General features: G+C 45.7%; 1 protein-coding gene across 2 annotated transcripts; it reads left to right on the plus strand.

Annotated features, from left to right (window-relative positions):
• The first annotated feature begins 234 nt into the window (after nt 1-234).
• LOC110070727 (uncharacterized) lies at nt 235-17,890 on the plus strand. Of its 2 annotated transcripts, none has more exons than XM_020778445.3 (6): nt 235-1,944; nt 6,082-7,001; nt 8,636-8,762; nt 10,346-10,656; nt 12,263-13,707; nt 17,295-17,890. In XM_020778445.3, the coding sequence occupies exons 2-6, from the start codon at nt 6,237-6,239 to the stop codon at nt 17,689-17,691; spliced, it is 3,045 nt and encodes a 1,014-aa protein (XP_020634104.3). In that variant the 5' UTR covers nt 235-1,944; nt 6,082-6,236; the 3' UTR covers nt 17,692-17,890. The 2 variants fall into 2 exon arrangements, with proteins under 2 accessions (XP_020634104.3, XP_072844557.2); XM_072988456.2 differs by having other exon boundaries at nt 12,266-13,707.
• Nucleotides 17,891-21,822: the final 3,932 nt, after the last annotated feature.

The following is a 21,822-nucleotide window of genomic DNA, read 5'->3' on the forward strand; positions in this document are numbered from 1 at the left end:
ATTATTTCTCCTTCTAATGTCTTAGAGTAAGTAACTGAGATGGTAAGCGCCAGTTAGTGAGGAAAAGGGGTGGACTAACTGAAGAACTGGAAGCTATTCTTCTGTGTGAATCTCCGCACTTCTTCCTGGGAGTCAGAGGAATTTAACCAACATTCAAAACCCCACAACAGTCACACCCTAAGTCTTTAAGGTAATGCAAAACAAGTGTTTTCTGAACCTCAGTACCACAAACCCCGCAAAGAACATGGGCGTTGTGATTTTTCCCAGGGCTGCCTTTATTCTAAAAGACAACCAAACTGGTAGGATGGTGCAGCGTTTCCTGTCCTGTCTTTTTTTTTTTTCCTACACCATCAGAACTGCCTCTTTACAAAGCGGCTGATCCCACAGAGCCAGGACAGGGCAGAAAGTAAGGCGGACAAATGAATTTTTCCCTCCTCATGGATCCTGAAGTAGCCAAAAGAGCACCATCCACTTAGAAGGTGGACATTCATCAGCAGGCCTGAGGGCAAATCCCAAGATTTGCAGAAGGAGAAAAATGCCGTACTTTGGTTAATAAGATCTAGTCGAAATTCAGTAACCGTCATATGCTGCCTGGACGAGGTTTTGGCTGGGAGGACGCTTTCTGGATTGGGTTTGCTGCCAGTCAGTCCGGTAGGATCCAATTGCTTGCTCCCTGCCTCAGATGTTTGAGGAGTATTACACACAAGCATTACACTCAAGTTCCTTCCCTTTTTAGTTAGATACTTTGTACATCAAGCTGCCATAAGAAGTCAGTCGGCAAGTCATGTCGTTAGTTACGAAGCTAGATAATCAGTTAAGTTCTATTCATGTAACCAGTTAATATTTTTCTCTAGAATGCAGTTTATTTTTGAACTATGATGAACTTTGAGTGAAATAGAACTTTTTTATTCTCTTCTCTTACCAGTGTCTCTGAGTGAGTTCATGAGACCGTAAGTGCCAGTTGAGGAAAAACAAAACAATGAGAGATGACCTTATTGTTGGGATACTTGAAGCTAATCCTGAACTTTTGTCTGGTGTATAGTTAGAGGTTTTACAAAGCCACACTCTGCCAATAGAGCTTAGCAGAAGTGGGTCGACTGGGTGGGTCTAGGGAGGTGGGAAACGCCTGGTTATCTCAGTTGTGGTAGCTCGCGCTGGTTTGAAAAGAGGTGGAGGTGCACCCTTTTTTGAATGGGGCTCCTCTGGACCCACAGGGATGTGAGAACAAGTGCCTGATCACAAATATTCCTTTTTTTGAGCAAGGTGCCTGGTCATGTGATGGTTGGAGAGCTTTCTAATATTTTTTTAAAGCAGGAAAGAGATTACAGTATCTGGAATCAGTTCAGGCTGGGTTCAGGCCAGGGATTTTCTCCTGAATGGCCTTGGGTTGCCCTGACCCCATGCATGACCTCCTTCCAGAAGGGGGACAAGCCCAGCCCTGTGGATCCTCACAGATTTCTCTGTGGCTTTGCCCTCAGGCCCGCTCATCATGGGATGAAATAACTGAAATCAAATAAATGAATGAATGAATGAATGAATGAATGAATGAATGAAATATAATGGTGGTACAGTCCTACCGCTACAGACCTAGAAATTAAAAGGTGGGGATAGGATTTATGGTCTGTTCTGAGCTGCCCCTTCGCATCCCTGCCTTCCACGAAGGGTCTGAAAAATCATACGGGGTGGGGAGGTGGGGAATCAGAAGTAAACAACGCATCTAGTAAAACCAGGCGTACAGTATTTCCTTCTCATCTCCGTCAAAGGGTTAACTAGAACGAGCCCTAAATTCCTAGAAGGACCCCGAAAGAGCAGTGGAGGAGATGGGGGAGCCACTTCCGTCTGTGCTCAGTCCTGGTGGCGCGCGTGCGCGTGGGAATAGGTGCCTTGAATTGCAGCGAGGGACGGTGGGCGATATATTTTGAGCCGGTTTGTAGAAATGAATTGGTGAGTGGCGGTGCTGGGGGAAGGGCGTGTATAAGCCCTGTCTGTTCTTCTCCATATGAAACTATCGTTTTAGTTAACAGCAAAAAGCCGTGTTTTTGTTTACAAGATTCCCTCTGGAGGGAGCATTTGCAAAAGGGTGCAAGGAAAACCAGTTTAACACGCGTGCCCCGCATCTGTGCGTGTGTACGCACATGCACGCGTGCGTGGAGAGTAGTGTCCTTTGTGAATAGTAATGCTTACAGCACTGCCTTGCATAAGAATAAGAATGAATTTTAAAAAAGGAGAGTTATATTGCCTGTTGTTCAATGGATATTATTAGTATTAGTATTAGTATCAGTACTAGTATTTGCTCAATTGATAGCTCAATGGTTTAGACATGGTGCTCCTGGGGGGAAAAGCCAGCCTGTGTGGTCTTGGGCAAGCTGCATAGTCTGAAGAAGACAGAAATGATTTACTATTTTTGAGTACTCTCTGCCTAGAAAACACTATAAACTTTACAGGGTTGCTGTAATTCAGAATTGACTTGATGGTACATGATGATGATGATCAGAATAATTAAAAGGAGGATTGATTTGATAACATCAGATGTTTGTAGAGACAAATTTGCAAATTGAGGTCTTTCTAAAATCTAAAGCGTGCCGCAGGCCACAAGTATGGCCATCCAGTCTGTGCCAATTCTGGGAATTATGTTTTTTTTAAAAAATTATGTCTTCCAGATTCTTTTGGAAATCTGAATCATTGCAAATCTAATTTTTAATTGTTGCCCTGCACTGTCAAGTTGCTTTTGATTTATGGCAGTCCTAATAGAGTTTTCAAGATACATGAGATGCTCAGTGAGTGGTTTAACCATTACTACTGTCACTCTGAGTTTCCATGGTCAAGTAGGGATTTGAACCCAGGTCTCCTCCTAGTCAGTCACTCTATATCCACTACACTACACTGACTTTCGGTAAATACTATTGACCTAAGATAATCTTTCCTATAAATCGTTGCAATGCTATCGCTTTTGCGATTGCAAAAACTTAATCGCTATGCGGATTTGTCGTTAAATGGAGTGCCCGTTAAGCGAGGCACAATTGTACTTTTCTTTCTTTTCAAGAAAATTGCTGCCGATCATTTATTTGCAGAACCAAACTGTTTTGCACTAAATAACAACTGTGTTGTCATTGTTGTAACACACAGTATCTTACAACTGTAACAAATTGTAATAATGTTTCAGGACTTCAACCATAAACTTTTTTAATTGAGGAGGGCTTAATTTCCAGCTTGTTCCTAGAGGTTCAGAGCTTTGCAAACTTAGCCAGTCATAACTTAATTTAACCAGCAAAAAGAGTTTGGAAACATTGTCCTTCAGGTAGCATGGTGATTAAAATGTACCTTTTCTAAATCATTCTCCAGAGTGCACGGAGAATGGAGTCTAAACCAAGAATTGGACAACATTCATATAATTAGTGAACGGGAATGGTTACAGCACTCATCATTGCATAAAAATAATAATAAATGGTTTTTATTCAGAAATTATCCAGGCATATTGTATAATAAAAATGTAATGTGCCCACAAATGCAGGAAAAAAATAAGTGTATGTATGTATATAATCATCCAAAATATTTAAGTATCTAGGGCAAGAGACCAGAGTCAATGTATTTCAAGCTAAAAAACATTGATCTACAATTGTTTAAAGATTTACAGGTAATAAAATATTTAGTCTTACAAGACTAAAACACATCAGATTCTCTGAAGGCTTTCAAGGCCTGGATCTGATGGTTGTTCTGTGTTCACTACACACAAAAGACCAGCTAATGACACCCATCAATCACAGTGACAGATAATCCTTCCCCCTTATCACAACAATACACACACAACAAAAAAACACTGATCACCATAATCACCCAATCTCCTGAACAGGACAAAAGCTGATAAGGTTTCCCTCCCCCCTTGGGATTTTGCCTGCTACTCTAGAGAAGACCCAATTAGACAAAGAGAAGAGCCTCTAGCACAGCTGAACTGCTGCTATTATGACCTCTGCATGTCTTAATCCAAATAAGAAGCTTCCTTGTTATCCTCTTTATGATGTTGCCCTCTTCCGCTCCCAAACATCCACAGGATATTTGGAACTTTAAGTTTTAGAACTTCCATGTTTTGGTGTTGCTTATATTTTTTAGTACAGTGGTGCCTCGCTAGACGATGATAATCCATTCCACTGAAATCGCTGTTTATCGAAATCATTGTCTAGCGAAAAGCATTTCCCCATTGGAATGCATTGAAACTGTTTAATGCGTTCCAATGGGGAAGAATTGTCGTCTAGCGAAGATCGGCCATAGGAAAGCCGCTTTGCGAACTGCCGATCAGCTGTTTAAATTGCTGTCTTGCGAAGCTTAGGTCCCGAAAACACCTGTTTGCGAGCACGGAGGGAGCTGTCAAAATTGTCGTCTAGCAAAAATTGGTTTGCGAAGCAGGGACCAAACATTGTCCAGTGAAATTCCCCCATAGGAATCACTGTTTTGCGAATTGCTATAGCGATCGCAAAAAGCTGATGTCTAGCGAAAAAACTGTCATGCGGGGTAACTAGCGTGGCACCACTGTATTGGATTCATTTGATCCTTTTAGTATTGTATACTTGCTGTTAGCTTAAATAATGTCTTTTAATTGCTGTAAACTGCTTTCTGTCTTTTTTGAAGGAGAAAGGCAGGATAAAAATGTTTTAAATAAATACATACATACATACATACATACATACATACATACATACATACATACATACATACATACATACATACATACATACATACATACATACATACATACTCAACTATCCAAACCGTACCAGAGAACAGACAGAGTTCTGACTCCTGTTCTCTGAAGATGCCCATGGCCACAGAGACTGGTAAAAGGTTAGGGAGAACAACCTTCAGAACACAGCCAAAGGGCCTGAAAAACCCACAAAAACAACACTGATTACAGTGGTGCCTCACATAGCGACGATAATCCGTTCCAAAAAAATCGTCGCTATACGGATTCGTCACTATGCGGGGCAAAAAATCCCATAGGAACACATTGAAACCCCTTCAATGCGTTCCTATGGGCAAAAAACTCACCTTAAAGCAAAAATCCTCCATGCAGCCGCTATTTTCGCTGCCCGGTAAGTGAGGAAAGGGCGCGAAAACACTGCGGGCGCCCATTTTTTTCCGGCGCCCATTTTGGAACCGCCGATCAGCTGTTTTTTTAAACATCGTTATGCGATAATCGGTAAGCGAAACGCTTACCGATCATCGCAAAGCGATTTTTACCCATTGAAAACATTGTTATGCGATTGCTTTTGCGATCGCAAAAACCTCATCACTATGCGGATTCGTCGTTAAACGAATCGCTCGTTATGCGGGGCACCACTGTATTTGGATGTGTTAAATAGGGTGCGAAATCCTGTTGCTTAACATAGTAGATCACAACTAGAGTAAGCCCATTTAATCAGTGGGGGTGTAGTATGCCAACCCTTCCATAAGTTCCATTTATTCAAATGGCCCTACTCTAGTTGCAGCTGATTATGTGTGCAAATTACTGCGCTGAGCAACAGGATTTCAGCCAATATTTGGGGAGCAGAAGTATGCAAACACAGGACAGGAAGTCTTATGTCATATAAAGCTTCCTATACTTGCTTTAACTAGACATGTATTTACGTAATAGGCAATACACTTCTTTACCACTTCCTGTGAAGTAGGACATGACAGACCTGAGTCTTCCTGGCTCCCAGTAGTCAGGGTTGGCTACCAAGTCCACCTGGAATTCTGTGCATTATGAAGTTCACTGAATTTGGGGCAGTCACTTATTCTCCTAACAAAACCTTCGGGTTTGTGGAATTAAGTTGGAATAGCATAAATAGAATGATAATTCCACCTACATCATCAAGACGTTGTGAGCAAGGGGTTGGAATATGGTGGGGGAACCCTGGTGAAGAGAGGAAGCGAGAGGTCAGCATCTAAATCACCCCCTGGACGTTATTTATTGAATTAAGCATCTCCATCCTATCTCTGCTTTACAGCTGAAATTTCAGGGCAGGAGACCGAGATTAGAACATTAAAAGAAAAACACAGGGCAACGAATGTCCTACGAATCCTGAGAAAACTCTTTGTCTTCCTTAGATGGATACCTTCTTCAGAAGATTATCTGTGTTGGCTGTTCTGTCGCCTTCCCAGAGAGAGAGAGAGGCTACTATTTTAAGAGTGTGCCTTGATTTTTGAGGAACCAGTTTCTGGCGGCGATACCATTTCTCTTTCCCTTTCGATCAAGAAGGAAGATGGCTAACGAGCCCAGACGTTTATCAGCCCTGGATATCCAGTTTCAGGCTGAGTTAATGGAGGGTGTGAAGCAGGAGGAGTTGGATTCGGTAGGCCTTGAACCAGAAAAAGGCCCTGAGGGCATTCCGGCTGGGATGCCCGGGGAATTTGGGGGAAGGAACCCATCCCAGCGAGGCAAGTGGGACATGAGAGAGGGCTTGCAGCAGACGTGGGAAGCCCAGTGGCAGGACTTCCTCAAGACGATGGAGTCTGAACAGTCCAGTCACAGGGTGCCCCGATTTGCAGGATCTGTGCCGAACGGCCATGCCAGGGATTTCCTGCCCCACTTCGAGAGGCCGACTGGTATCAGGGATCAACCTGCGGAGCCTCTGTCAGGTCTTGGCTCAGAGATTCCACGAACTGAGAGCAACCTGTGGGTGAAACCTGGTGGAGGCGGCATGAAAGTCAAGGAAGAGGAGGAGGAGAACCTAGAGAACTCGGATCTCCAACGGTTGCGCTTCCGGATCTTCAGCTACCAGGAAGCCAAGGAGCCCCGAGAAGCTTATGAGCGACTCCGGGAGCTTTGCCGTCAGTGGCTGCAGCCGGAAAAACGTACCAAGGGACAGGTGGTGGAACTGGTCATCCTGGAGCAATTCCTAGCCATCTTGCCTAAGGAGATGCAGAGCTGGGTCCGGAAGAGCGGGCCAGAGACCTGCTCCCAAGCGGTGGCCTTGGCAGAGCAGTTTCTCCTGAGGCCACAGGAGGGTGAGAGACCGGAAGAGCAGGTGAGGGTTTTCTGTTTTGTTTTTTTTTAATTTTTGGTGGATTAAGAATTTGTGCTAAACATGGCCGAGAACTGTGCAGTACAGAGAAAAGTCGGAAATACAGTGGTGCCTCGCTTAACGAGCGCACCGTACAACGACGAAATCGCATAGCGATCCCTTTTTTGGGATCGCTAATGCGATCGCTCAAAGTTTTTTAGATAGGGCAAAATTCGCTTTGCGAAGATCGGTAAGCGTTTCGCTTACCGATCTTCGCAAAACGAAGCCCAACGATCAGCTGTTCAGCAGCCAAAATGGCCGCCGGAAGCCCGGAAATGGCCCAAAATGGCCGTGCGCAGCGTTTTCGCGCCCTCGTTAAGCGAGGGGAGGGCGCGAAAATGGCTGCCGGCCATTAAGAAGCATCGCTGAACGATGAGTATTCGGCCCATTTGGAACGCATTAAACCATGTTTAATGCGTTCCAATGGATTTCCCTGCCCCGTTCAACGATGCTTCAGCATAGCGAAGGTTAATCCGGAACAGATTAACCTCACTATGCGAGGCACCACTGTACAAGCTTCCCCCAAGCCTCCCTGCCCCATTACTGCTACATGTTGCAGGTTCGAATCTCTTCTGGGGAAAGGGTTAGGTTTTAAGTAAACCGCTCTGATGCCAGCACTGCAGTGGAGGAGGTTACTACTTGGGAAAAGTTAGGAATCCTTTTTTTTCCCAACCCTGGCATTTTTAATTTTTGTCTCCATGTTTGTTTGTTTAATTTGCACCCCAACCCATTAGTGCAATGCGCTATTCTGGACGGTTTACAGCATGCTAAGAGAACACCCAGCAGTGGTAGGGTTATAAATGAAAGCAATAAACAATTAAACATTAAAACAGTACAACAATCACAGGGGGCATAAATTCTAGCTAAAATATGGAAGATGTGGAATCAAGCAGAAATGGCATGAAAGACCTCTGAAAAGCAATGTTTTCGGGAGCCTGTTAAACATAGGGAGAGAGGGAGCCACTGGGAGCTGGTTCCAGAATGTAGGTGCCACAGCGAAGAAGGCCCGGCCTCTGGAGGCTGACACTGTATATTAGTAATGAAATTGTAGTTTGAGAAAAGTAACTTTTTAAAATGAGACCTCTCTTAGGCAAGAGACTGGGATAAAGTGCAGTGATTCAAAAGGCAGACGCTGTGTGTACTGTGAGGCAGTAAAATTTCAGAGTTGGATGTTTCGCGCATTCACACAGATAAACCCACATGGCTTCCCTAAAGAACATTATTCAGAATGGCAACCGAGTCTCTTCCTCATGTCCAGCTTTCGAAGGCGCCTAATAAAAATCACGGGACGCTCAGTGCGCGAGGCAGTGGTTGGTTGAAGAAAGGAGAGAAGTAAGAATAGAATGGACCATTTTGCAATCCATTTTTTGGGGGGACGTGCAGTTGGAAACTGAGAGATAAACTCCGAGGCCTCACTGTTAGAGCCATCTTTTTTTTCTTAAATCAGTTTCTGACTGCACCCATTTTCCCCAACTGCACCGTTTCTGTCAAATGGCATGCGTTAAGAAAAACCACACAGACGAAAACATCCCCCATTCTGATTCCACCTCATCTGGTTCTGTCTCTCTTGAACATGATCTGTATTCCTGTGTCATTAGGTTCTGGGTCCCTCCAGGAAGGAAACCAATGACCTTGTTGAGGGTGAAGAAGTTGTTCAGGATGAGTGGCAGCCGCCCTTCTTCCAGGAAATCAAACAGGAAGATGATCTTGCAGACATCTTTTTAGGTAAGAAGCCCCCTGGTCTTATGTTTTGTGTCTCTGAAGGAGTATCTCCCATCACATGAATTTTCCTTCATGTTTATTCTGCTAATGAAATTTATTGTACACAGCTGAATAACAAATACTGTTGGGACAGTTTATATACTGTACAAAGACACTGTTGTTGCTATTACATGCCGTCAAGTCCCTTTTCACTTTGTCTGATTATACAGTGGTGCCCCGCATAGCGAGGTTAATCCGTTCCGGATTAATCTTCGCTATGGAGAAACATTGTTATACGGAACATTTAATGCGTTCCAGTGGGACCCAAACTCAACGTTATGCGATGTTTCCCCATCTGGCCGCCATTTTCGCGTCCTCGGTAAGCGAGGGCAGGGTGCGAAAATGCTGCGCGATGCCATTTTGGGCGTCCGGTGGCCATTTTGGAACCGCCGAACAGCTGATTAAAAAATCACTATGCGAAAATCGGTAAGCGAAACGCTTACCAATCGTCGCAAAGCGAATTTTGGCCATTTAGACCATTGGTATGCGATCGCATTACGATAGCTAAATCCGCATCGCTATGCGGATTCATCGTTAAACGGTGCACTCGTTATGCAAGGCACCACTGTACTTAAGAGAATGGTGGGGAATAATGTTTATTTATTTGAGATATTTTTACTCTGCCTTTCTTCTTAAAAAAGGACCCAGGGAGGCTTACATCATTAAAATGCAATATTTAGAGCTAAAAACAAGTATAAAAAGGCAGCTTAGGTCATTAAAAGACAATATTTGAAGCAAAAAGCAATAAGTATACAAATATTTAAAAAGAACAAACAAATTACCGCCCTTAGAAATGGAAAACACATGGCAATACAAAAAACCGCATTCAAAGAAGTAAGGCACAACCATCAATTTAACTCAGGCAGCCAGTCACTGAAGGAAAACTTGACTGATAAGAAAGGTCGTTGTCTGCTTCCAGTGGGAGGGAGTTCCAAAGTCTGGGAGCAGTGACAGAGAATGTTGTGGACTCACTAATTTTAGTTTTCCTGCTGGAATCCCTCACAGATGAGGCTGTGGAATTTGGGAATTGTAGTCGCCCCACAAAAAACACAAACCCATGTCTAAGAATTCTGTATTGCAGTCATTGTCAGCATAAAGATGCTTTCTACTCTCAGATTTTATATGTAATAATAGTAATAATAATCATGTGTTGCTGAGTCAATTCTGACCTTTGGTGACCCTTTTCAGGTTTTTCCAGGTAGCGAATACTCAAAACTGGTTTACTTTTCTCTTCTTCTTGGGGTGCCCTGGGATTGTGCAGCTTGCCCAAGGCTACACAGGCTGAATTTATTTCACAGCAGAAACAATGGGGAATTGAACCCCCCCAACCTCTGCAGGCAGATGATACCTAAACCACTGAGCTATCCATCCAAAATTTTACGCTTGAATTACATTTATCTCCCACCTTCTTCTCATGAGTTCAAAGTGGCATGGCTGTGGGCCCAGGCATGGAACTCCATGTCCACATGTGGATTCGAACCCAAGTCTCCTGAGTTCTAGGCTAATGCTCTACCCACTACACCACCCTTCCCTGTTTATTCTTGCAGGTGCTGTCACTGCGGCTGCCAAGGTGACTGTCAGGCCCACCAAGATTGCTGACCGGGCGCAACCTCCGCACCATGAGGTGGGGCACGAGAGGATGATTGAGGAGGGAGAGGAGGAAATGGAGGAGCAGGAGCCAACCACGTCCACGACCTTTGCACAACCGTGGGTCCCGTGGTTTGGGTTTGAGAAGGCCGTTACCTTTATGCGCCAGAAGGGGAAGAACGTGATTGTGCAGTGCAATTACTGCCTTCCGTTGTTCAAAACCTTGAGCTCGGCCATCAGTTCCTCCTCCAACGTCAAGCAACATTTCAAGGTGAGCTTCGATCAGGAACCGGTACGTTCAATGGTATCAGAAACCAGAAGGAGTGACTAGGTCTCAGGATGAGAAAAAGGTAAATAATCTTTATCCATGCTCAGACAGAGTTCCTACTCTAGTCCTCTGAAGATGCCGGCCACAGAGACTGGCGAAACATCAGGAAGAACAACCTTCAGAACACGGCCAAAGAGCCCGAAAAACCCACAACGACCATCAGATCCCGGCCGTGAAAGCCTTCGAAAATCTTTACTACTATTCGTGTAGCATTCAGAGCTGGTACGGGCCAAATCTGCTAATGGAAGTTTTGCTTCTAAAACCTTCCTCCTTAAGAAGGCCATGTGCTGAAATGCATTTTTTTTAAAAAACCGGAATAAAGATCATTTACATTTTTCTGTATCCTGAGACCTAGCCTCTCATTCTGATTTCTTAGAGTATTGGTCCAACTTGCAGACCTTTCAGGTTGGTTTTGCTTGTGGTCCTGGAAAGCTAGAAGAATAACCACGTCTGTGGATTATTTTCCACCATCATGTACATCATGTAACTAATAATTATTGTTTATTATTTTATTTGTGTCATTTCTACGCTGCCTTTCGCCTCTAAAGAGACTTCAATTAAAATGCAAGGAGTTAAAACGCAAGTAGAGGTCAAAGCACCATAAATGATTTAGTTTTAAAAGTTGTGCTGTCCAGTCGAATCTGATCTATGGCGATCCTTTCTGAGCAGAAACTAAACCGACGTGGTTTACCATTCCCTTCTTGTGCAGGTGTTCTGGAACTGTGCAGCTTGCCCAAGGCTATATAGGCTGGCTGTTCTCCAAGGAGGCAGGGACACATCTACTAAAAAAACTAATGGAGCTTAAGATTCAGGGCCCCTAATCCCAGAGAGGCCCCAAAAGTTACTTGAGTCCATTTTTTAAAAAAGTGTGGTGACTTGTCGTGGAACAATTGCATTGAAGAAGATAACAAAGGTTACCCAGACCTTGCTGCTGGTTGCCAAGGGGTAACAGCTCAAGCTGCCCGTGTGGAATATGTTCTTTGACGTAATGTGTGTCTGACATGGTACTCAAACTATATAACATAAAGACCTTTATGAAAGACTTCTGAGACTTTGTTCCACACTCCATATATTTTTTTTCCAATTTTTCCAGAAATAAACAAAAGAAAAAGGCTTTGGGAAAAAAAAACAGGGAAAAAACTGTTTCCCCTCCAGTTATTTTAAAGGCTTTCCCATTTCCGGTCTTGAACCAGCCTTTCTGACAAATGGCTTCCTCACAGAGGCACGGCACCTTTCCCATCACACCATCATTTAGTGGTTTCCCAGCATTTGTAGGTTTTTTTCCACCCTTTCAAGAAGGCTACAAGGCTTAGTAAGTTATGGACAGGAAGTGCTTTATTTATCCTGCTGGGACTTTGGTCTCCACCCATTTGCTGTGAACTCCACCATTCTCTGACATGTGGCCCCTGACAATGTTTCTGAAATTAAATTTGGCCCTCCAAAAAGAGGCCCTGTGCCCGGGATGCCTGGATTATTGCTGTGCTTTAAACATGAAGTAATCTTTTCAAAGTTGTGGTTGGATATTTATGCTTTCCTTCCTCCTCCTCAGAAGGCACATCCTAAGGAGCTGCAAGCCATTCTTGAAATTGTAGGAGGAAGAACAGGGAGACGCCGCCGTCCCGAACTGACGTGTGAAGACGAGGAAGAGGGTTCCCCTGCTATGAAAATGGCGAGGACACGGTCGGACTTCAGGAGGTGGCAATGCGGCAGGGATATTTCTTTCCAGAAAGTTTTCGACCAGAAACTCCTGGACTATGTCGTGGAGGAGACCGTCCCCCTTCAGACTGTGGACAAGCCAACTTTCAGGGCGCTGGTTTGCCTCGGCCTCCCGAAAGACCTCACCCTCATGTGCGCCAAGACTCTAAGGGAAAAGATCGAGCAGAAAGCAGCGGACATGAGAGAAACGCTCACAAAGCGGATGGGTGGCGTGTCCTACGTTGCCACCACCGCGGACTGCTGGACCAGTGGCCGGAGGCGTTTCTTGAGCGTGACGGCCCACTGGATCAACCCTGCCACGATGAAGCGTGAGTGTGGGGCCTTGGCTTGTAAGCGGCTGAAAGGGCCACGCACGTACAGAGTCCTCGCCAAAGCGCTCCACGGCGTCCACGTGCAGTACAGGATCGATGACAAAGTGGTGGCCACGGTCACTGACAACGGCTCCCACTTTGTGAGAGCCCTGCAGGTGTCCAAGGCCAGAGAACCAGCGGCAGAGACTGCCATAGATGATGGCAACCAGGAGGACGCCAAAGTAGAGTATCTGCCAATCTCTGAGATCCTGGACACAGATGACGAGGAAGAGGAAGATGCGGGGGACGAGGAGGAATTCTTTTGTTTGCCGCCACAACAAAGGTGCGCCAGCCATACCCTCAATCTGGTGGTGACGGAGGACTTGCAGGCTCTGATTCCTGACTCCTGCAAACACAGTCCCGTGGGGCCTTTCAAGAAGCATTTCCGTGCCTTGGTGGGAAAATGCAGCAAGCTGTGGTCCAAGCAGAGCCAGTCAGAAGAGATCGCCGAGTACATCCACCAACAGTGCGGCACACGCCTGAAAGTTCCTGACAAAACCCAATGGCATTCCACCTTTGAGGCATTGAAGCAACTCAATGAGCTCCTCTCGACCAGGCCACAGAAAGTGGATGCTGTAAGGGACCACTGCGGTGTGGCTAGGATCACAGATGCTGAGCGCCTAGTGCTGGAGGAGTACACGGAGATCATGGCGCCCCTCGCCCGGTCCCTTGACATTCTGCAACACAAGAACAGCCTGTTCATGGCATACCTGCTCCCAACTCTGTACAGCCTTGACCGCAAGTTACAGAGGCTCGAAGACAGACCTGAGCCGTACACATACTGCCTCCCACTCTTGAAGGGTTTGCGCGAAGCTCTGAGGAACCGATTTGCACCCATTTGGGAGGATAAGAAGCTTCTTATGGCGTCCTGCTTACACCCCCTCTTCAAACTGGACTGGTTGCCCTCGGACACGTCCGAGACGAACAGGTAAGATACGAAGAAGAATCGCGCCCTTGTGCCATCTTGAAAACAGGCGGTGGCCGAAATCCTCTTGCCTAGCTACGCAAATGGTGTAACTTTTGGAGGCCAATGGGCCCAAGTGGTTGAGTCAGCTTTTATCAACTATACACCAAGTTATACAGTGTAGTAACAACTGATGATATCTACGTTGATTTCTTAACTTCAGGTGCTTTGCCTCCAAAGGTTATGCCCTTTGTGCTATATTAGAATATCTAGGTAAGAGGATTTGGGCCCCTGTCTTCTAATTTCAGAAACTAAGCAGGATCGCTCCTTAGCCCTTCTCTGGGAGGCTGCCAGAGAATACCAGGGATCTCCAGATAGGGCTAGGATACTGCGATGTTTACCCCGTACCCCTGCTTGTTTCACCAAACCAAAAGCTCAGCCGAGTATCCCAACATGTCCTTTAAAACACTGCCACCAGTTGATCTCTTTATCAACTTATATTTCCTATGAAAGGCTGAGGTCCATTCAGTACTGAACTTTTGAACAAAAACAGGTTTATTGATTACAAGTTGTTTTAGGACTAATTCTTAAGCACATTCTTAAAGTTACACAAAGCTTCAATAGTTTACAGTGGTGCCTCGCAAGACGAATGCCTTGCTGGATGAAAAATTCGCAAGACGAAAGCATTTTGCAATTGTGGAGACTCGCAAGATGGCTTTTTCTATGGCCGTGCTTCGCAAGATGATTTCCCCCCACAAGAGCGATGCCTCGTAAGACGAAAATAATTCATTTGTCTTATGAGGTTTCCCATAGGAATGCATTGCAATGCATTCCTATGGGAAACCGCGCTTTTGCAAGACGAAAATTTCGCAATACGATGCTACTCGCGGAACGAATGACTTTTGTGAGGCACCACTGTACTTTAATCTCTTCTATCTTAATTAATACCGGTCACACTCTGACTAATCACTCCTTAAACACTCTCTCTCTGCCTCAAACCCCTAAACTCATGTTTCTCATTTCTGTCTCTGACTGAACTGACTAGACTCTGACTCACCCCTCCCTTCTAGTTTCTCTCTGGCCCCCTCCCAACCGCTCTCATTGGTACAGGCCAATAATCTTCTACCTGAGCCAAAGCAGGGTGATTGCTACAGATACGAATGCTTCCTGTAACCCTGGAGAGATGTGGCTGCCAGTCAGAGATGTGGGGCTTGATGGATGAGGACTCAGTACAAAGCAGCTGTAAATGTTAATCTTAGTAAATAAGAGGGCCATCGGATCTTCAGGTGGTGCATCAGATCAGGGTGGAGGGCGTACAGTATGCACTCTGTCTCCGCAGGGGGATTAGTTCCAGCCCCCCCCCATGGATGCAAGAAATAGCGGCTAAACAAAGAACTTACTTAAAGTTTCATGTTTGAGATGTATGGAAGTGAGAGCTGGATCATAAAGAAAGCTGACCGCTGAAGAATTGATGCCTTTGAATTGTGGTGCTGGAGGAGACTCTTGAGAGTCCCCTGGACTGCAACGAGAACAAACCTATCAATTCTAAAGGAAATCAATCCTAAGTGCTCACTGGAAGGACTGATCCTGAAGCTGAGGCTCCAGTACTTTGGCCATCTCATGAGAAGAGAAGACTCCTTGGAAAAGACCCTGATGTTGGGAAAACGTTAAGGCAAGAGGAGAAGGGGACGACCGAGGATGAGATGGCTGGACAGTGTCATTGAAGCGACCAACATGAATTTGACCCAACTCCGGGAGGCAGTGGAAAACAGGAGGGCCTGGCGTGCTCTGGTCCATGGGGTCACGAAGAGTCGGACACGACTAAACGATAACAGTGTATTTCCATTGAGCCAGCTGTATCTAGCATAGCCTCTGTTTCCATCTAGTGGTCAGTCCTGGTAATACAGCTTTGGAACCTTTGTTTCTGGGTTGTATTATCCATCCATCCATTTTATCTTTTTTCAGGTAGTGGATAAGTGAAACAGCGGGTGCTGATCTTGCCTATAAAGTGTTCCTGCTGTATTTACTAGCTGCAGGGATCTGCCATTTGTATTTTTGGGAAGTGGCAAAAAACAACAACCCAGAATTCTCCAGGAATTCCCCAAGCAAAATCCTGTCTGCTCCACTCTACAGACCCACACCTTCAGATACCATGTTTGAAGCTCTGTTCTTGGGTGAGGAAATAATAGGTGTCTGAAGGTTTGACTGGAATGGCCAAAATTCTGCTTCGGGACTTGTGAAGAAATCTGGGATATATAGAGTGCAAAACCTTCTAGTTGCACATCCCTCTCCAGCATTCTTCCCATGAGTGTCCCCATCCAGATGAAACAAGCAGGCACAGACCTTTCTCTTCAGGCAAGCCTTCCCAGCTACCTGTGTGTGAATTTGAGATAGATTGGTACTTGTGTTTCCCATGTTTACCCTTTTCATTTCTCAGAATGATATTTTAAAAAAACATTTTGTATACTTAATTTTCACCTTAATATTGCCTGTTACTGATCTAAGATGCCTCCTTATTCATTGTTTGTAGATTTAAATATTGTCTTATAATGATGTTAACCATCATTGTATACTCACTGTTTCCAACTTTCAACCTTAGATATTGCCTTTCATTGTTGTAAGGAACCTTGGCTCCTTTTCAAGGAGAAAGTGTGTGTGTGTGTGTGTGTGTGTGTGTGTGTGTGTGTGTGTGTAATTAGCTAACTTACTAACTAACTAACTAAGATTGCCCAACCTCCCCCCCCCGCAAACATTAGCCCGAAACAGATCTTCATCAGGCTAAGCATAAGAAAACACAAATACTAGATCACAAATTTGAGCCAACAGTGTGAGGTGGCTACAAAAAAGGCAAATGCTATTTTTCGCTTCATTAACATATGTGTAGTCTCCAAATTCCGCAAGGTTCTAGTCCCCCTCTATTCAGCACTGATTAGGCCTCACCTTGAGTATTGTGTCCAGTTCTGGACACCACACTTCAAGAAGGATGCTAACAAATTGGAACAAGTTCAGAGGAGGGTGATAAGGATGATCAGGGGGCTGGAAACCAAGCCTTATGAGGAAAGGCTGAAAGAACTGGGCATGTTTAGCCTTGAGGAAAAAAGACTGAGGGGAGATGTGACAGCATTTTTGAAACACTTGAAAAATTGTCATACAGAGGAAGGGCAGGATTGATCTGTTCTCAATCATCCCAGAGTGCAGGACACGTAATAAATGGGTTCGAGGTACAGGACAACAATGGAACTTATTATCTCAAGAGGTGGTGAGCAACGCTGGAGACATTCGAGAGAAAATTTGACCACCCTCTGTCAGATTTGCTTTGATTTGGATTCCGGCACTGAGCAGGGGGTTGGACTCGATGGCCTTATAGGCCCCTCTCAACTCCATTATTCTCTGATATAACCCTCATCATCATAGAACTGTAGGGCTTGAAGGGATCCTATAGATCATAAGAGTCCAGCCCTGTAAGGAAACCGACACTGGGGGGGAATCAAACTCTCAGCCTCTGATTCCACAGCCAGAGACCTAAACCACTGAACTCTCCAGCAGTCCTCCCATCCTTCCTTCTATTTCTGAATGCAGTGTTGTCATGGCCCCTCTTTTTTTCCTCACAGGTCTGCCCTAGAGGCCTTGATGAAGGCAGAAATCAAGGCTTTGAACATGGAGGACAAAGACCAGCCTTCAGAAAAAGAGCAGGAAGACGACAGCGATCAAGACTTCTTTTTTGATGTCACTGAGCCCACGAGGAGGTCTGCCGCCGAAGAGGAGATATCAAGGTACTTGAAGACCCCCAGGAGGGAATTGTCAACCTCCTCCTTAGAAGATTTCCCCCGTATTTTGCAGATTTTTCTGAAGTACAACACCAGCGTGCCTTCTAGTGCTGCCCTAGAAAGCCTGTTCGGGCTGGAGGGCAGCGTCATGACTGTGGAAAATCATTCTTTGTCCGACGAGGTCTTTGAACAGCTGGTGCTCCTGAAGCAGAATCGTCGGCTCTCGACATCCTTGCTTTGAGAACGTTGCCAGGAATTCCCTTTAAGAAAGACTTTAAAAACAAAGTATTCAGGACCGAAGAGTATTGAGCAGCTTAACCGTTAAAAGTATTAAATCAAATGTCTGTGTCCTGGTCATGCCCGTTATATGGGTCGGGAGAGGTGGGTCTGTCTGTGGATAGGTTTTCGATAACAATTATACATAAAAAGGTTCGTTTGTTGCCCCCTCTTATGTATGTATTTTATAATGGGGGGGAGGGATTCAGCAATTCTGGTGGACCCTAGAGGCAATTTTGACCCCAGGTCAGCTCCTCCCCACAGGGGAATTGGCCGCTTCCCCCCCACCCCCCTCAAAAACGAGAAAGCAATTGGACATTGATTTGTGTTTTTGGAAAAAAAAACATCGCCCCAACTCCATGGCCACCAGGAAAGCAAGGCTGGCTCTGTGCTCAGAAGCTTTCATGAACAGCGATGATAATGTCTTCCTCAATACAGTGTGGAGGGATTTCTTCTAGAAGCCTACAGAAACACGTCTGGAGGCAATGTGTCTGTGTGTTAGGTGCCGTTAAATCAAAACCAACTTGCAGTGACGCTAATGGAGATATTTATTTCCTAAGAGGTTTCATCAGTTCCCCATACATAGACCCATGAGTTTCCACAGCTGAGCAGGAATTCGAACTCAGGTCTTCTGAGTCCTCATCCATCACTCTGTCCACTACACTGGGGAAAATCTGCTACTGTGATCCTCCCCCTGCTGAGCTTCCGCCTGTGGGACCTCCGCTTCTGTGCAGGACAAAAGCTCTCCTGGATTGGGGGTGACCGCTTCCCCTTCTTCCTCCCCTCCTGACTTTCAACACCTGGTTGGAGAAGTGCGTATAAAAAGCTGGAGCGGGTGCGAGGGCTGCCACTGCCAGTGCTTCTTCTCTTCCTCCACTCAAAGGAGGATCTTATGTGCCATCAGCGGGGGATTTCTTTAATGTGGCCCATGTGTTGCAACTGATGTTTTGTGCTGAGAGGTCCATAAATGTAGGACTCCTGCGGGAGTCAGTGATCCTTACCAGGTTCTGAGTCCTGCCTACCTGCTTGTTTGCTATTGTGAGGTCTTTGTCAAGGAGGTGGGGGGATGTTGCAGGGGACCAAGGAGTAGCCAGTGCAGTGACAGAAGCTGGGGGGGGGGGGAAGATGTGGAGTTGGAGGAAGGCACAAAATAGAGTGCTGGTTGCCCCCCCCCTAACCCCCAGATGTCTTCCAACTCAAACGCCCTGGATAGCCTCGATGTCAGACTCCCTGGGTTGAAATAGTTCAGGGGCTTAAGTCTGAGGAGCCTGAGGTTGGGAGTTCAGTGTTCAGTTCCCCACTGAGCCTCCTTGAGAGGGGCTGGACTCGATGATCTATAGGGTCCCTTCCAAATCTGCTACTGCTAAATGCCAGGTCAAGAAAAGGTCAGAGAGCTAACCTTTGGGACAGAATAAGGATTCTATGGGTATCCTGCTCACCTCACTGCATAACAGTGAACCTACTGCCATGTTACTCCAGGATGAACGGAATTCTCAACACGTGTGACACAGACCAAGACGACCCTCACTCACCTTCAGCTGCTCTTCTGGCCTCTTATTCTTAACCTGTTCCCAGGGCAAGAACTCTTCCACCCGGTTCCACCCTCAAAGCTCCCTCAAAGTGGGGCATAAAAGCCTTGATCTGTTGGACAAGAGCCCTCCTCTTTGGGATGTCCCCTGCGTGGTCTTCAGGAACTCCTGCTCCTGGGTTTCCCAGGCTGGTTGCGATTCCTCCTTCAGTGTCCTTCTGCCTTGCTCCAGTGCGCTTCTTTCCAGGAATTCCTGAGCTGTCTCACCTGGAATGCTCTGAGGACTTTTTCCCAGTCTTTTCTTAGGGGTCAGGCCCTCCCAAATCAAGCTTCTCTGGCATCAGTCCGTGACCTATGTAAATCCCCGCCAGGACACCCAGGGCTCAGAGACATCCAGGCTCGGGGGGCCATTTTCCTTCAGAGTTACAACAGGAAAAGCCCATAATCGGGACAGGAAGCTTCTCTTTCAAAAATCAATCCATTCCTGAAATACTCTTCTCATGAAGGGGTTTGGTGTTGTTATGCACCATTAAGTAAATTCCCCAGTGATGAACAGCAACTCTCAGAATCCCAGCCAGCACAGCTTGTGTGAAGGCTTCTGGGAGCTGCAGTCGAAGGCCACCTGGGATACCCAAGGTTGGGAACCGCTGGTCTCTAGGGAATTCAAAACTCGTTGAATAGCTCAATAGTTTAGGCCTCTGGCTGCAGAGCCAGAGGTTGGAAGTTCAATTCCCCACTGGGCCTTCTGGAAGAAGGACCAGCCTTGCGTGACCTTGAGGAAACTGCACAGTCCCAGAGCATCCCCCCCAAAAGAAGGGAATGGTAAAACCACCTTCTATCTAGGAAAACTAGAAAAGATCACCGTAAGTCAGAATCAACTTGTCGGCACGGTATTATTATATATTTATTACAGGGAATTCAGACAGGTGGCTGGTTCTCTTTGATGTGGTACGTCTCTCTATACAGTATATGTAGCCTCTGCTACAACAGACATAATGATTCTGTGGGATTTTGCCTAAGCGTTAACAATTCATTCAGCATCAATGAAACAGAAATCTCATGGATAAGGCTGACCTCTAGCTGCCTGGTAGACAGATTTTCTATATTCAGGGATTTATTCTTATGGAGAAGCAGTCTTTCATGTGAGAACCTCCCTCCAGTCTGAACTGGTATAGTCCAGAGGGAGAAGTAGCACGTCACAGAACTAGCCGCACGCAAATTGGGACCAGCAATAGATTTTGCTGTTGCGTACTGTCAAGTCGGAACCAGCCCTGACAGGGCTTTCAAGGTAAATTAGATATTTAAGGAGTAGTTTTACCAGTTCCACACTCTCAATGAGTTTCTAAGGTTGAGTGGAGATTCGAACCCAGGCCTCTTCAATCTTAGTCTGTCACTCCGCTACAGCACATGGTAGTAACAGATTTTTGTGAAGTATTTTTTAGGAAATGAGCAAACAGGACCCACACACAGTCCAGTGTGGGACAGCACAGATGCACACACTTTCCAACATTCCTCCCCTTGAGACCTTCATAAAATTATTCACCCATCCCCACAACCTCCCCAGCAGTGTCTCTAACCATTGCAACCCACTGCCTTGGGAGGGCTGGATGTCTGGCTGCAACCCCATTTCTCACTTTCCAAGGGATTCCTACCCGTGCAATTGCACGCATTTTCACACTCGTCAATTAACCTTTCAAAAGAGGGCTTCCCTGCTTTTCTTCCACTGCAATTCAAAGGCATGCTCTTGACCCTGCATTTTGGAGCAAAACCGGAAGCGACTCCCCCATTCCCTTCTCCGGGCCTCTCTAGGAATACACGCGCCATGTATCTTAACCCTTTCTCCAACCAAAGGGGAAAGGATTCACTTTGTCACACCGCTGCTGTTTGCTTCTTTTAGTATCCGAGTACTGTAGCTGTAATGCAGGCAGGCAGGAATTCAACTGGTACTGTTCTGCCCAACATAAGAGCTTTCCTAGGTTGGTTCTGGATGTCCAAGGGGCCAGGAGGGGTCGGATGTATGGAGGAGCCATTTTTATCTGTTGCAGCAAATGCAGAATAGTAGTAAGGGATACTTTAAAAATCACTATATTTTATTGGCTCTGCAAGGTTTGGGGGACTGCAAACCCCTTCAACCAACTACAGGGAGACTTCCCTGAGCGGGTAGATGATTTCTTTGATGGACTGACTGATTTGATTGAATGATGGGCGGTTGACCGTAGTGGCAACAACAAATAACGCAAACATAAGCAAAGTGAACATTTAAACTAATTACTACAAACATAGGTGGGCGAAGACTTGTAACCAGTGAGGTCATAAAGAGCTGTCATTCTTTTTTGGTTTTGGAAACTTTAAAACCCCACCCCATCCCCAAGGACTAGAAATCCCCGGAAACCGTGTTTTGGCTTTTTTTTTTCTGAGATCAGCAGCGATCGCTAGGGATACGTGTCTCCGGCTGCATTCAGACGAGCCTTTTCTGCCCGGGAATTCTACACCCGTTCATCCCTTGCTCGCTGTGGGTGAGGCCGGGAGGGAACCTGGCAACCCCTGGCGAAAAGCAAGCTATGACCC

This window comes from Pogona vitticeps, chromosome 2 (assembly GCF_051106095.1).
Source record: "Pogona vitticeps strain Pit_001003342236 chromosome 2, PviZW2.1, whole genome shotgun sequence".
In the NCBI taxonomy this organism is placed as follows: domain Eukaryota; kingdom Metazoa; phylum Chordata; class Lepidosauria; order Squamata; family Agamidae; genus Pogona; species Pogona vitticeps.